The 16279-nt window shown below is 28.2% G+C and overlaps 3 protein-coding genes across 4 annotated transcripts; 2 read left to right on the top strand and 1 right to left on the bottom strand.

Annotated features, from left to right (window-relative positions):
* Positions 1-1013: 1013 nt before the first annotated feature.
* Positions 1014-10903, top strand: LOC113799130 (uncharacterized). Of its 2 annotated transcripts, XM_075823643.1 has the most exons (8): positions 1014-1919; positions 7116-7324; positions 8603-8650; positions 9015-9054; positions 9777-9824; positions 9892-10025; positions 10086-10194; positions 10264-10903. In XM_075823643.1, exons 1-8 carry the CDS (start codon positions 1748-1750, stop codon positions 10815-10817), a joined length of 1314 nt encoding a protein of 437 aa, XP_075679758.1. In that variant the 5' UTR covers positions 1014-1747; the 3' UTR covers positions 10818-10903. The 2 variants fall into 2 exon arrangements, with proteins under 2 accessions (XP_075679758.1, XP_075679757.1); XM_075823642.1 differs by having other exon boundaries at positions 10086-10901.
* A 176-nt stretch (positions 10904-11079) lies between these two features.
* On the top strand, positions 11080-13490 carry Caf1-105 (chromatin assembly factor 1, p105 subunit). Its single transcript, XM_027349731.2, has 3 exons — positions 11080-12159; positions 12216-12314; positions 12388-13490. The coding sequence occupies exons 1-3, from the start codon at positions 11204-11206 to the stop codon at positions 13127-13129; spliced, it is 1797 nt and encodes a 598-aa protein (XP_027205532.2). The 5' UTR covers positions 11080-11203; the 3' UTR covers positions 13130-13490.
* On the bottom strand, positions 13123-15518 carry LOC113799146 (uncharacterized). Its single transcript, XM_027349736.2, has 3 exons — positions 14313-15518; positions 14198-14247; positions 13123-14135 (listed from the first exon to the last, which is right to left on the bottom strand). Exons 1-3 carry the CDS (start codon positions 14719-14721, stop codon positions 14037-14039), a joined length of 558 nt encoding a protein of 185 aa, XP_027205537.2. The 5' UTR covers positions 14722-15518; the 3' UTR covers positions 13123-14036.
* Positions 15519-16279: the final 761 nt, after the last annotated feature.

The raw sequence follows: 16279 nt of genomic DNA, 5'->3' as shown, positions 1-16279 counted from the left end.
ACATGTTTTATTCAAATCATGTGGATATTTTAACTGATTGGCATCTATGCAATCCATTTGATCATCAGAATCAACAACAGCAACCAAAAAAACCTTGTATAATTCATTATAAAGAAATTATGTTGGAAAAATTTTTCGTTTGTAACGACGAATAATGTAAACCTAGCCTTTTTTTAATAATAAAAATTTACAATCGATTATTTTTCCAAATATCGCTTGTTTTTATTTATTTTTTTACAAAAAAAAATCTATAATAATAATAAAAAAACGTTATAAATACAATCTTTGTTTGTTTTTTGTGTGTTTTTTCGAAATCGATTTTTTCGATATTAAAAATTTTTCATAAATAAAATGTTAATGTGCGTGTAGTGAAAATTGAAAAAGTCCCATCATCAATTGTCAATTCAGTAGTTTCTTATTGACAATTTTGAAATTGAACAATGAAAAAAGTAGAAAGAAAGAAAATTGATCAATTTTTACTGAAATTAGAGAAAATTAAAGAAATTAAAAAAATTTTTCATTTCATTTTGTTTTGTTTTGTTTTTCCAACTCAATCATCATCATATTTGATGTTTGCATTGAATTTTCCTTACCTGAAAATTTCATTTTCGTTGTTTGTTTGTTTGTTTGTAAACGAAAGTAAAAGTAAAAAGTAAAAAGTAAACATTGTCGATTTTGGATAATGTTTTTTTTTCCAATATTAAGAAAAAATTTTAACCTTTTTTTTTCGTTTGTTACGCAATCTTTGATTTTATTCAATTCACATTCGGTATATTACAATGGAAATGAGACGAATAACCAATATATCCATCACACCAAATCAAGTGAGAGAAGAGGAAAAATAACCAATATTGGCTGTGCGGGCGCACATTGGTTATTGGATTTTTTCGTTTGTTTCGTTTGTTTCGTTGGTACCGCACACACATTATTATTGCTTTTTTTTTGCTCTCTCTCTTCCAGAATTGCTATAAAAAGGCGCCAGGATTATTTTCATCAGTAGAGAATACCGTTTTTCTATATTTATTGGCTTGATTTTGATTTTTTTGTTTTTGTCGGGGTTTGAAATCTACACTGACAGCAGCAGCAGCAAAACAGAAAAATTTCATTCATTTTCGCTCAGTCGATCCAGGTATCATCATCCGAAGCGAAATTTTTTTCAACTGAAATTAATTTGAAATTTTAATTGATTGGTTTTTCTATGTTTCTTCGTCGTCGTTATATTCATTTCGCGAATTCATCATCATTTTTTCGTCATTTGCAATTTGTTTTTGTTTTTTTTTGGCGAAAGTTCATTAACGATATTCATTCATATTTGAAAATATCACGCAAACTTTCAAGATTTTGTTTCTTGGAAAATTTCTCTATTTTGACAGGATGATGGTGATAACCTTGTGAACTTTATGTATGTGTGTTTGGTGGTTTAAAGTGTGTGACTATTTCTACCCATCTGTATCTGTGTCTGTGTGTGCATCATCATATTATTGAATTTCGGTAAAGTTTCTCTCATCCATTATGATCATTGATTTTTTTTTGTTTGTTTGAAGTAAGACAAAAAATTCTCACGATTTTCAACAACAAAAGATTCCTGTCCATCATTTAAATTTTCTTGAGAAAACTTTGTGAAAAAAAATTCTGGAAACTTTTTTTTTCCGATGTGAAAACAAAACAAAATTCTTGGAACATTTCATTATCATGTGTGTTTGTGTGATGTGAAATACCTTTGAAAACAACGGTAAAACGTGAAAAAATGTCTTCTTTACCATCGAAAAATCATCAAACTCAATCCAAATTGATGGCTTCAATTAAACAATATCATTTTTCATCATCCATATCATCAATATTTCAACAGTCATCATCCATATCATCATTGATTGATTTAATCATAAAAACAATATTCATCCTTTCATTATTTATAACAGGTAAAACCCAAATGAAAAATGAATGTTTGAAATGTTTGAAATTTTCAACAAAATCATCACCATTATCATGATTATTCAATAAAAAAAAGTTCCCGGAAAATTTCTTCCCGGGAATTTTCCCGGAAACTTTCCCTTGTTTTTCGTCTAAATTGAATTCTCGGGCAAAACAAAAATCATCATCATCGACAGCATCATTATGCACAACAATTTGAATGTTTCAAATGGCACGAAAAAAACGAGAATCCAGAATTGAAAAAAAACAAAAACAAAATGAAAAACAAACAAGAAACCGAGACTGAGAAATTAAAATATTAATAATTTATGTTTCAAACAAAACAACAAAACAACAGAATCAGGGATGAAAATTACAATAAACAACAAAACAAAAATTCCTGTTGTTTTCGATTTTTTTGTCGATAATGTTATTGCGAGAGAATATTTCTTGTTTCACCACCACCACCACCACCATAAAAATATCCATAATTTTGAATTTTTCAAATTTCAATTTTTCACGATGATGATAATGATTACGTTCAACAAATGTTTCACATTTGTAAATAAATTATTAATATGAAAAATCTATTATCATCATCAAGGAATATTTACCATTATTTCTGGAAACTTTTTCTTTCAACCGTAAAACAAACCTCAATTTCAATTTCAGAATCCCGAAAAAAAAACTGAATCCGAAAATTTTTACATAAATTTTCTCCCATTATGAACGAAATGAATGATGCTGATTTTGTTTAGGTGTTTTTGTTTGTTTTTGGTTTGTTCATAGATTTTTCATTATTTGCTGTAAAAATTCATATCAATTTTCTCTTGTGATTTCACTGTGTGTGTGTATAGAATGGAAATTCTGCTGATTCTGATTCTGATTCTGGTGATGATGAATATTATCATTATAATTATCATAATAATCATCATTCATTTATTCATTCATTCTTTCCATAAGCTTTGTGTGTGAATATTTCAATTAAGCGATAAACGTGTGTGTGTGTAATGTGTTTGTCCGCTAATCAGCGATATAAAAAAAATGACATGTCCTGTCCTGTCCTGTCATCATCGCCTTTATGCCGGATATGCAATCCGCACAAACATTTTTTTATTTGATTTTTTTCTTCCATTTTTTACCCGGTTACAAATCAACATTCGGTTTGTGACAAAACAAACCGAAAAAATTCAAATTTTGTTTGTTTGTCAGGTTGACAGGCCAGAGAAAAACTTTTTTTGCTTTGTTTTGTGGCTATTTTTACTTTCGTTCGGATAATCTCTATATCGACTGTGACTATCTTTTTTCGCATTTCAAATTAAAATTCCACCATTTTTAATTCAATCCAATTTAATTATTATCAACCGAAAATCACACAAACATTTTGACATAAATATGGTTAAAATCAACCAAACAAACTGACTGACTAACTTGAATGATTCAACAAAACAAAACAAAAAAAATGGTCATTGTTTTTGTTTTTCCCCATTAGCTGGACATTTATTAACCCAAAAACAAAACAACAATAAATTTTCGCCCGAAAAAAAAGTCAAAACATTACTTCTGTTTTCCATTTTCCATATTCCAGAATTTCCAGATTTCGATTTTTTTTCTGGATTCATCGTTGCCAACAACGATTATTGTTTGTTTGTTTGTCGTTTTTTCGGTTGTTTTCGGGTTTTCTTCTTCTACTGTCAACTTTTATCCATTAATTATATTCATCACAATCAAATATAGAATATGTTAATGATGATGATTTGCAAAAAAAAAGATTTCTATTTTCACCTAATATTCACACAATGACAGAAAAAATAAACCGAAAACGACGACGAATAATTAATTAATTTGCATTTTTTAAACCAAAAACAACAAAGATTCATTCGATTTTATTCATATTTCGAACGTTTGTTGTTTTGGTTTTCAATTCGAATGTTTTTCTTTTTCCTTTCTATTTTAACCTTACCTGTTTTATAAATGTGAAAATAGATGATTGTCCACAAATAACGGTAAAAAAAATAGGAAAAAATCATTAGTCTTGACTTTGTTTCTGAAACAAATAATCATTCGAATTGATGATTATAATTACAGGTAACTGATGATGATGACAGGTAGTACTGAACTTTATATTTTTTTGTTTAATTAGTTAAAGTAATTAATTGTAATCAAAAAAATAGAAACTACCTGTCATCATCATCATAACTTATTATGGTTGATTTTTTTCTACCAAAAATCGATTATTTCGTTCATCATCATCGTTGATGACTTTTTGACTAATTGACTCGATCAAAATAGAAAACCTTCCACAGACGACATGTCTTCCATTTATAATTTTGATGATGATGATAATTACCTCCCCCACTCAATATTGATGACACCTTGTGAAATTCTTGAATTTATTTTCTTAAGGAAACTTTCCGGAAACAAAAACATGAAATATTCCGTTCAGAATTTCCAAATAAACTTTCAATTTTCAATTATCATTTTGTTGTTGTTCAACCGGTTTTCGATTTCCTTTTTGGGAAATTTTCCGGAAAAGCATTTTGCTATTTCGATTGTTGATTGATTCGAAATGATTCAATCAAATCAATCATCATCGCAATAATTAATCGATGGTGGTTAATTCAAAAATTCCCGGAAATTTTCTTCAAAACGGAACAAAAAACCTTCCTGACTGACCAACCAACTCTGACAAATGTGACTTGAAAACTTGATAAATTTTTTTGTTGCTGTTCTGGTTTGCATTATTTAATCGATAAAATAATTGACCAGAGATGAATTTTCAAGTGTCTTTGTTTGAATGTTTGCTTGTCCGGAAAAAATATTCCGTTCTAGAATTCCAGCGTAGAATTCCACTGTATAATAATAATAACGACGTGACTAAAATAATGTTATGTGTGAGTCGAAATAGTCGAAGTCCACAGAATGATGAGTTAATTATCACCAATAGAATTATTTTTTGATTAACAATAACAACAACGGCTATTGTCACTTAATTAGCCACCATCATCATCGTCATCAGGGTTACCACCATCATCATCAATAAATTATCAATGGTCATCATGTCTGAATTGAGGAACTTTCTTTTGTTTGTTACTTTTTTCGATCTTGAAACCTTTTTTTTACTGGTGGAAATGATAATTCCATTGCAAATGAAAATATATTTTTTTATCCGAAACAAATTGGCTAGAAATGTTTTCTATTTTGATCCGATTATGTTTGTTTGTCGACCAAAAAATGATGATTATGTAAGCAGAATTTAGAAAATATCTTTTTTTTCGCTCGATTTGAACAGGTAAACAAATGAAAGGAAAGAAAAACTAAACCCGAAGAAAACAAAATGAATGGAGAAATTTTCCGGAAAAAACAAAAATTATGAAAAGATTTTCTCGGGAAATTTTTTTTTCGCCTTTGATTAAATGAATTTACCTTGTAACAGAATCGATATTTGATAACATGGGTAAAATCAATTTTCAATTTTTTTTTGTTGTATTTATCCACACACACACACCATGTATATTCATTTATACACCGAGAATCGCTAATGTAAATTCGTACATAACGATTTTTTGAATTTTTTTTTACAGGTTTTCATCGTCATTGCGATTATCAAAAAATAAAAAATAATTGTTTAACGATTATCGTTATGAAATCATATTTTTTTTGTTTCACAGAAAAAACTAAGAAAAAAGAATTTTCAACTAAGAACATCTGTCATGAAATTCTTTCAACACAAAACGATAACGACCATAGTGTTATGAATGAATGAAAATTTTCAATTGTTTTATGAAATCTTGAAAATCTGCCATTTTTTTCCCTTTTTGGTTGTTGTAAAGAATCTAATTATTGAATTTTATTATTATTATTCTTATTATTGTTTTTTTAAATAACAAAAAAAAATTTAATTTAATTTTAATAAAAAAACAATTTATTTAAAAAAAAAAATCCAAGCAACAAAAATGAATTTTGTTGTTGTTGAAAATAACATCATTTTCTTATCCTATAGAAATATTACAATAAGGTGTTAGAGATGGCTTGCTTGATAACAGTATAACCAAAAACAGAAAAAAATATGACGGAAATCGATTAATTTTTTGGTTTTTTTATATTAAATTTTTCATTCTTGTTTTTCGTTGTTTGATTCCTTTGAAAAAAAATTCAGGAAACCATCAAATGTCCATCCATTTTTATGCATATTTCACTTTCTCTGTGTGTTGTGGGGATCATCGAACCAGAAAACCACCCACCCACCCGTACTTACTGACTTGACATCATCATCATCATCATCATCATCGTGATTTGAAGTGAATTGATTGTCTTCATTCTTGGTTGTTATAATCAATTTCTATGTTAATCGTGAATCTCCCAAAAATCAAAACTTAACTGAAAACCAAAAAAAAAAAATTCTTACACAAAATTTTGAGAGAAAAAGAATTCAATATCAATTGATTCCTTGTTTGGATTTTCCTTTGCATAACATGACATTAAATTCCAATTGTTTTTAACCATGATTGAAAATGAAAAAATCTATCTTGTTTTCCAACCACAACAACAATCTTATCCATCCATATCACTGTACTGAACGTTTTCTGTGTTTCTGTGTGTGTGTGTGTGTTAGTAATGTACCTTACACACTTACACACACATCATTTATGAAAATCCGTAAAACTAGAAAACCAGAAAAACCATCCATTTGACATGCTAATTTATTCCACACACAAAATGTTTATAACTTTGAAGAAAAATTGAGAAAAAAAAGTCTAATGGAAGAATCGTTATTACAAATGGCTATAGCTAGCTAAATAATAATGAAACAATACTTTTACGATGTTTTTCGGAATTGAATATTGAAATGTAAATGTAATGATAAATTCTTTCGTCATGATGATGATGATGAAATAATTGCGGTAATAGAAAGAAAATCCCAAATTCAAAATGAATTTTTGCATCGATCATTGATTGATTGTTGATTATTGTTTGAAATCAATCAACAATCATATTGTGTGTAAATAGACCCATTGGCCATATTAGTAATGAACATTTAATTAAACAAAAAAAATTAATTAAACTAAATTAATTTTCTTTTTTTTTCTTACTTTTCTTGGTTTATCACACTATTGATTATCTGCCATCAAACAAATTATCATCATTTGATTTTCAATCATGGTTCCGGCATCAACAACGACAACGACAAACAATCAATATAGATGGTAAAAGTATACATATAAATCGTTTTGAAGTGCCCGAAGCAGTTGAACGTGGCCATTCAGCAACATTATATTGTGATTATCAATTAGAATCACATGAAGAATTATATGCAATAAAATTTTATAAAAATAATATTGAATTTTTTCGTTACGTACCAAAAGAATTGACACCAAAACAATCATATAAATTATTGGGCATCTATGTTAATGTAAGTTCATTTCAATCATTCATTTAACGATAAAAAAACAATTTTTCGTTTCGATCATCATCATTATCATTTTTGTTTTGCATGTCCATTCTGTTTTTTGGTTCGGGGTGTGGACCTGAAATTTTATATCTGAATAACAAACAACCAAAGAAAAGAATAAATAATAATCATTTGAATTTCCATTATATTTACCTTGTTTTTTCAAGAAACAATGATGATAGATCAAAATGAATTAGATATAGAGGATATATCAGTGAATTTATTCAATTTGTAATTTTAGCTCAAACAAATTGGAAAGAAAAACCCTGAATATCGATAAGGTTTTGATTTTCGTCCATTATTAAAATATCTTGATCGTTTTTCGATGATAACAAATTGACAAATGATCCCAAATAGAGTGGACACAATTTTCAATTTTCGAACGAATAAGAATTCGAACGAATTTCAAAAACATTCGAAACACACACATACACAAACAACGTAACCCAAAAACAAAAACATTGAATAAAATTCAAATTATCTTTGTTTCTTGGGTAAACGCCTTTTGTTAAAGAAAAAACAAAAAACTTTCTTACATCCATTAAACAAGAATAATATTGATAATAATAATGATTAGAATCTGAAAAGCAAAAAAAAACAACCAGAATTTTTTTCCCAAAACTCGAAATATCCGATATAGCCAATTATCGTTTATTCAATTTTCGGAAAACCATCATTTGAAAGACCAGTTCATAGATGACATTCAACAAAAAAAAAAAAAAACAAAAAACAAAACATTCGAGAATTCGAGAATCTCGTATAACCAAAACAACAAAAAAGATTCTTTGATTACCTGTCTTGTTGTTGTTGTTGAAATTGGTTTTTTTCAATATTTCTGGGTTTTTTTCAACAACAACAACAACCTTTACCTGTGATTCCATTATTGATTTGCTCACCTGCATAATATTCTTGTTTCACTATTAAAGAAAAAAAATCAAAAAATCAAAAAAAAAAAAAACAATTTTGAGTTACACCCAAAACGAACGAGCAAAACGAAAAAAAAAACTTCGAGAGACACATGAGATAGCCCATTATTATTACGGTTAATAATGGCCAAAATCAATGATGATGACGATGATGAGTCACAAAATCGATAAATCATCGAAATGAAATGAATTTGGAAATTGAATGAATTTTTCCAAATTTTTTTTTTCGTTTGGAAAAAATTCTACCTACCTTTCTACACCAGCAGATTTATAATAATTTTCTTTTACTTTTTTTTCATTTGAAAAACACAAGCTAAAAGCATCAAATTCGACACATGTCGTCTTAAGTCAAACAAATTTGGTAAGTCAAAATAGTCATTTTTCTTTCATATTTCTCTAATTTGTTTTGTTTTGTTTTCACCTAAACCACCCAATATTGGCGATCCAATTCGATGCAACTCCGGACGTATAATCACTAATCACATTGACCATTTTCATCATCATTATCATCAAAATATATTTCTGGGTCTAATTTCTTTTCAACTTTTTTTTGTTTTCAAACAACGAAAATCGTTAATGTGTCTCATTCATTCGTTGTGTATATGTCGTTTATTCTTAATTGCGTGATGATCGGCTCGAAATGTTTATTTTTTTTATATAAATAACGATGATGATGGCTGGCTGGACGACAACTATGATGATGATGATGATAATACGATAAACAGAATTCCGATGGCCTATACATTTGTGAAATCAGCACCGAAGGTAAATAATAATAATATCTTTTTCCATATAGTCACACACACACACATTTATTTGAAGAATTTCTCTATACCTGGGCAGCAAGAGAAGAAAAAAAATTCGGTTAATGAAAGCGAGAAAGAATCCAGGAGAAAAAAAAACAAGAGAAGAATGCTTGTTATATTGAGCCATTTGTTTGTTGAACAGCATTTTTCCCCCTCCATTTTTTTCTGTTTAATTTGTTGTTGTTGTCGTCGTATACGAAATTAACTAACAACAAAGAAAAAAAAACGAAATCATTTTAGGTTTATTAATAAATTATTTAACTTACCAGTGTTTATAACAAACAGATAAAGATAAATTTTGACTTTTTGATCAAAAAGAAAAGAAAGAAAAGAAAAAAGAATGGAAGGAAGAAACAAAAAAAGAATAAATAATGTCTACTCAACACACACACACACACAAAACATTCGATTCTATTTCAACCTTATCAGTCGTCGTTTGTTTTTTTTTGTTCTTTCTTTGCTGGGCGAGTCCAAAGAAAACATTCGTTCGATGACAAACAACATTGAACCAAAATTTTTCGCTTTTTGTTTTTTCCTTATTTGATTAACAAAATTGATTGATTGATTGATTGATAACTAACTAGAAATATCAAGATCTATAGATAGAAAACAACAACAACAAAAATGTAATGATCATTTTAATTGATTATTTTGTTTTGTTTTTTTTTTGTTATTATTTAGGTCCGATATTTTCTACTGTACGTAGTGAACAATTGATGAAAATATATGGTATGTTTATCAAATTTTTTTCTTGTGAAAAACAACAATTTTGATGATGAATTTGAAAAATCTATAGTTTTACCGGAAAAAAATGTTCAAATATTGGGCATTATGGATCAATATAATTATGGTGAAAATATTAGCCTTGTTTGTAAAGCAGGAAAATCATGGCCACCTGTACGATTAGAATGGTTTATTAATAATTTACCGGTAAATGAAAATATCATCGGAAAATTGATTAATCAATTGATTCTGCTTGCTTTTCTATAGATTGATAATCGTTATGTTATAAATATGACAAATGAACGATCAACATCAACATTGGTTACATCACGTATCGGTTTAAATTTAGTGGCTAAACCAAAATATTTTCATATGGGTATTTTAGAAATTAAATGTACGGCAACATTAACAATTGTTTATGAATATGATGCAATTGAACATTTAGTTACCGGGTCATTAGTAAAAAATAAAAATAAACGTGAATGGTCATTACAACCAAATGTTCGTCAACCAGTAATAACTGGAATGAAAAAAAATTTCCGTTTGGATGAAATTTTAAATCTAAATTGTACAACAACAATGCAAAATGCTCAGCTCCGATGGTTTATCAATCAAATTCCAGCTAATGAAAGTGATTTAATTCGTTATGATCAACATCATCATCGTCATCATTATGATACATATCAATCGTTAACAATATTAGGCCTTTGGTTACGTATGAATAAACATCTATTACAAATGTCTGAATTACAACTACGGTGTGTATCATATTTTTTCAAACAAATTAGTCAATTAAATTCTACATTAAAAATTCGCACATTTAATCATAATAATGCTGGTGCTGGTGGTGGTAATGGTGAGCTATGGGGCTTGGATTCAACATCATCATCATCATCATCAGATCTGCTACAAGCTAATAGATGTTGGACAACATTTTTGGCTCATGTTTTAATTATTATTTTCTTTGTCCAAATGTACATTTCATTTATTTATTTTTAGTTTTTCGTTTCTTTGTTATAATCAATCATCATCTTGATTAATATTAATATTATAAAGATTCAGAAATTTCAGAAGATAAATAAAAAAAATATTTTTTAAAAAAATTGGCGGCAAAAAAATTTTTTCAAAAAAAAATTCCATTTCGATCATTTCGACTCAAGATGGTAGCAGTAGTCATCGAATGAATACATTCTTTCTGAATGAATATTCAGAGTTTTTTTTCATTTTTTCCCTCGTCTTTTTTTTTAAAAAAAAAGTCAAGGCACACCTGCCAGATTGTCTTTGTTTTGTTTGGTTTTTTCTCTGTTGTTTCTTAATCTTGTCAACTCAATTTCTGTTGTTTTTTAATCGTTGTTGTTTTCAAAGAAAAAAATAAATAAATTTAAATGAAGATTTATATACCACAAATATCTTGGCATGATCGTCAACCAATATTAAGTGTTGACATACAAAATCGTCTGCATTCGGAAAAAAATTCAACAAAATTTTATCGTCTTGCAACTGGTGGTAATGATAATCATGTTAATATTTGGAAAATATCTTCAACATTTAATGATGATTCGGAAAATCAAACAACCAATAATCAAAAACCAATTGATTCGATCGAATGTTTAGCCGAATTAACACAACATCAACGTTCGGTTAATGTTGTTCGGTTTTCACCAAATCTTGATGATAATCTATTAGCATCAGGTGATGATGATTCATTAATATTTATTTGGAAATATTTTCCCGATGAAGAAAATTCATTATCATCAAATGATTGTCAATCAAATCAATGTATTGATAATTTATTTGAATCCGAATCAATATCGATTGAAATATGGAAAACGCATAAAATTCTACGTGGTCATAATCAAGATGTATCCGATATTTGTTGGAGTCGTGATGGACAATTTCTTGTTTCAGGTTCAGTGGATAATAATGTTTTTGTTTGGGATATACAACGTGGTACGAAAATGCATCGTGTGGTTAAAGAACATAATAGCTATGTACAAGGTGTTACATGGGATCCATTAAATAAATATATTGCCTCATTATCAGCCGATAGACAATTGATTGTATTCAATTCAAAAAATGGTAAAACTTTGCATAAAATTTATAAAATTAATTTCGACAACAACAATGATCAACAACAACAAATCGGCGACAACAACAACAACGAAAATAAATCGTCATCGAGTAGTAAATTATTCTATGATCAAACTATGATGTCATTTTTTCGTCGTTTAACATTTAGTCCTGGTGGTGAATTGTTGTTTGCACCATCCGGTATCCTAGAATTTGGTAATGATCGTTTTGAAAATTGTGTTCATGTTTTTGAACGTAAATCATTGAATAGGTAAAGATTTGGATTTGCAAAAAAAAAAAAACTTTCGAATAATACTTTTTATTTAGGCCCAGTTTTTATTTATCAACCGGTAAATTTAGTGTTGCTGTAAAATGCTGCCCTGTTGTGTTTGAACTTCGCCAGGATGAACCGACAAATGTTTTCAAGTAAGAATTTTTAAAGTTTGAATTTTGATTTTTTTTGGTTTTTAATTTTTGAATTTTTTCGTTTCGATTCCAGTATTCCATATCGTATTGTATTTGCTGTTGCAACTGAAGATTCTGTACTATTTTATGATAGTCAACAAGCCATACCATTTGGTCATGTATCAAATCTTCATTATTTACGGCTAACCGATCTATCATGGTCATCGGATGGTCGAATTTTAATCCTTACATCGACGGATGGTTTTTCATCATTTGTTGTATTCGATGAATTTGAAGAATTAGGTAAACCATATCAAGGAAAATTAATGGATTTTGAATCAGAATTAGCATCTGATCCAAGCATAAAAACACCAAATAAAATTAATCCAGCTGTGAATAATGTTAGTCCAAATTCCAAATCATCATCAATGAAAACAAAATCACCAAATCAACATTGCAAAATAAAATCACCATTGAATAAACCAAAATGTTCAACACCAATAACGGAATTTTTTCGTAAATCATCACCATCATTATCGGCTAAAGTTGGAAACAATAATCAAAGTAAAAATCGATCATTACTGTCACAAACATCATTATCATTTGAATCACCAAAACAACAACAACAATCGACCAATAACAATAACGATAATAAACCGGGAAGACGTGTTCAATTGATTACACTTCAAACAAAACCAAAGCCACCTATATCGGAAACTTTGAATTCGACTGTAAATGTTGATGATCATCCGCCCAGTCAAATTCAACTGGTTACCGGAACGAAACGCAAACAATCAGAAGATTCACAGAATAAACAAAACAATATTGATAATTAATACAATTAGAATTTTATTGAAATTTTTTCTGGGAAAATCTTTGTGTTTCGACGTGGTTGATGGATTGGTGGACATTAAGGTTTTTTATCGGATCAAAGAAGAAACAAGAAATTTAAAAAAAAACAAAAATTTGAAGCTCGTTCTGGTTCTGTTCACTGTGTTTTTGTAAGGGATGAAAGGAGGATAATAACAAAATTTGGAATTTTCGGTTTTGGTTTCTTTTTTTCGTTTTTGTTTTCACGTGTGTGTGCCACTGATGATTTGTAATTCATTTGATAATTAATTAATTAATAAATTTTTTTCCTGTAAATAATTAAAGAAAATAAAATGGACGTTTATATTAAAAAAAAAAAAGAAATTATTCGGACAAAAAAATGAGAGTAGAATTCAGGTAAAACGAAGAAAATTTTCATCAAAAAGGGAGAGAAAAGAATACCCGGGTATATATTTCGATAATCGATAATAATCATATTTGAAGAGAATTTTTCGTTTTTGTTCTTTGATAATGGTTGATGAACGGACAATCTCGGTTATTAATATTGATAATTTCTCTTAAGCTTAGAAGAAAAAGCTCTTGGTTGATGATTATTATTATTTAAATGAATGAAGAAATGGATAACATCATATCTATCAATGCTTCAGTGAATTGAATGAAAAAAAATATTAGGCATAAATGAATGAATGAATGAATGAAATGAAAACAGGCGATCGCGTATAAATCAATGGCATTGGTCTTCATTTTTTTTCTTCAACTTGAATTTTTTCTTCTAATTTTTTTTTTTGGAAATGTTTATCTAAATTAAATTGAATTTTTGTTTGTTTGTTTTTGTTTATAATTTTTTTGTGAAAATGATTATTATTATTTTGAATAAAATGATGTTATTCACTGTTATTCATTTGAATTTTGTTATATTAAATTGGTTTCAGCTTTACGAATTTCTTTAACAATTTGATCATGTTCTTCCAATAATCGTGCAAATTCTTCTTTCCGTAATCGTGCTGATGTCTTTTTAAAAAAAAATACAAAATTTATTAATTATAAATTGATATGAAGCATTATCAGCTTACAATTAATGATTGAACAACATCATCATATTCTTTAGCCTTTTTAGGTTGATCTACAAGGAAAAAAAATATGAAATAATTTTTGATAAAATATTCCACAAGTAAATCATGAACATACCAAAATAAAAATCTTCAAACATTGATACTGGACCAGCAATTGTTTTACGACGTTCACTAATACGTAATGATGGTGATATACGTAATTCATCATCATTAAAACTATCATCAGTATTTGATGTTGTTGTTGTAGTTGTAGTATCATCATCCAAATCACTAAAATTAACTGCCGGTTCAACAATAATACTGACCGAATGTACTAAATTTGGACGTCGTTGCTGTGGATTATTCAAAAATGATAATTGTTGTTGCTGTTGTTGTTGATCATTATTTTGTTTATCATCATCATCATCATCATTCTGAATCACCATCAACATCATATCACTGTTGTTGTTGGAATGATCCAATTTTTGTTGTTGCTGTTCTTGATCATCTTGATTTGATGATGTTATTAGTCTTTGATCATCCATCGTTGTACGAATTGAATAAAATTGATTGATTTTAACGAAAGAAATTCACTTAGATTTGTTATGTTTACAATAAAAGACAAAGAACTACTTCTCAATTTCAAAAAAAAATGTCCCAAACAGAAAAAAAACAATTTAAGAGAATCGAAGATGAAGAAAATCTATTTTTGACTACTTTTTCTTCTTCTTCTTTATATTATTTGTCAAAAAAAAAAGGGGGAAGCAAATTCTCTTTTTGATATGGCGTCTGCTTCGGCGTTAATGTCAATGTTGTTGATGATGATGATGGTTTTTTTTGTTGTTGATTTTTATCTATTCTTGGTCGGCACAATAATTTTCGTTGTCGTTATTGTGTCATCGTCAAATGACGAAAATAAAAGATTTCTTGATTTTGATTGCTGACTTGATAACAAAATCAAAATGAGAAATTGATTGTTTCTTGATAATGATGGCTATTTTTACAACAACAACAACAACAAAATTGAAATTAAAAAGGCTGTCCTACTTGAGCTTATTAATTATAATGATGATGATGATCTATATATGTGTGTTTTACACATAGGTAAAGAAATCATCGATCGATCGATTGATTGATTGATTGATCAATAAAAATTGAACGCGTGTTGTTGATGATGATAATAACGGTTTTTTTTCAAATGTTGTTGTTGTTGTTATTATTGTTGATGGTCTAAAAATAACAATAATGTAAATCTTTGATTTGTTTTTGTTTTCTTGATTCTGATCATCATCATCATCATCATCATCATTCTTGTTTGTTTGTTTGAGTAAAATTGAAATCCATCAAAACAAAAACCAGAAAAAAACTATATATATTAGGTATATTTTGATATATATAGTATTTTTTGGTTGTATAAATGGCATTCATTTTTGTTGTTGTTGTTTAAATATTGATTTGCGCGTTGAAACCAACACACCCGAGAACTTCATGATGAAAAAGAATAAATATTGAAAAAAGAATAAAAGACCCGTTGCTGTCGTCGTCGTCGTCGTAGCCAATATCGTCATCATTATCCTTGTGTGCGTCTTGTGTTTGTTCGTTTTTTTGGAAAAATTTGTTAACAACAATAACGAAAAAAAAACTTGACAACCGAATCGGCATTTCGAATCCAAAACGATAGATATTCATATTCATATTCTATTCGACGAATAGAGTTTGCTCCATCAAAACCAATTTTTTTTCCAATGATGATGATGATGATGAAACCTTTTTTTTGGTTTTTGGGTAAATGTTGTTTTTAGTACATTGAAATTGGAAAGAGAGAAAAAAATTTCATACCTTATTAATAACACAAGGGGAAAAATATAAGGTTTCATTTCTTAAAAACAAAAAAACAAAATGTCAACAACAAAAAGTTGATTGATTGAAATCGGAAATCAAAAGACAAAAACAAAATTAGAATAAAATTCATTCAAACAAACAATTTGCTTTTGTAAATTACAAAATTAAAAATAAATTTTTTTCCAAGAAAACATCGCGTACCAGCCATCTTTTCATTTTTTTTTTTTTTTTTTTTGAAATTTTCGATTTTTTCGATTCGAA

This window comes from Dermatophagoides pteronyssinus, unplaced genomic scaffold, assembly GCF_027571235.1.
Source record: "Dermatophagoides pteronyssinus isolate colony J.1.1.1.1 unplaced genomic scaffold, Derpt_VIB-CSIC_2022.12 sq0033, whole genome shotgun sequence".
Taxonomy (NCBI): domain Eukaryota; kingdom Metazoa; phylum Arthropoda; class Arachnida; order Sarcoptiformes; family Pyroglyphidae; genus Dermatophagoides; species Dermatophagoides pteronyssinus.
Note: the sequence above shows the minus strand (reverse complement) of the source record. Positions and strands in the feature narration are given on the sequence as shown.

What these genes read in the sequence shown, in the direction of transcription:
- LOC113799146 (XM_027349736.2), bottom strand. Translation starts at nt 14,721, where the DNA reads ATGGATGATCAAAGACTAATAACATCATCAAATCAAGATGATCAAGAA. An exon ending in GTTTGAAGATTTTTATTTTG is followed by an intron (nt 14,248 to 14,312) that starts GTATGTTCATGA and finishes TTTTCCTTGTAG; the next exon opens with ATCAACCTAAAAAGGCTAAA. An exon ending in ATGTTGTTCAATCATTAATT is followed by an intron (nt 14,136 to 14,197) that starts GTAAGCTGATAA and finishes TTTTTTAAAAAG; the next exon opens with ACATCAGCACGATTACGGAA.
- Caf1-105 (XM_027349731.2), top strand. Translation starts at nt 11,204, where the DNA reads ATGAAGATTTATATACCACAAATATCTTGGCATGATCGTCAACCAATA. An exon ending in GAACGTAAATCATTGAATAG is followed by an intron (nt 12,160 to 12,215) that starts GTAAAGATTTGG and finishes CTTTTTATTTAG; the next exon opens with GCCCAGTTTTTATTTATCAA. An exon ending in GAACCGACAAATGTTTTCAA is followed by an intron (nt 12,315 to 12,387) that starts GTAAGAATTTTT and finishes TTTCGATTCCAG; the next exon opens with TATTCCATATCGTATTGTAT.
- LOC113799130 (XM_075823642.1), top strand. Translation starts at nt 1,748, where the DNA reads ATGTCTTCTTTACCATCGAAAAATCATCAAACTCAATCCAAATTGATG. An exon ending in TTGTGAAATCAGCACCGAAG is followed by an intron (nt 9,055 to 9,776) that starts GTAAATAATAAT and finishes GTTATTATTTAG; the next exon opens with GTCCGATATTTTCTACTGTA. An exon ending in GGTTTATTAATAATTTACCG is followed by an intron (nt 10,026 to 10,085) that starts GTAAATGAAAAT and finishes GCTTTTCTATAG; the next exon opens with ATTGATAATCGTTATGTTAT.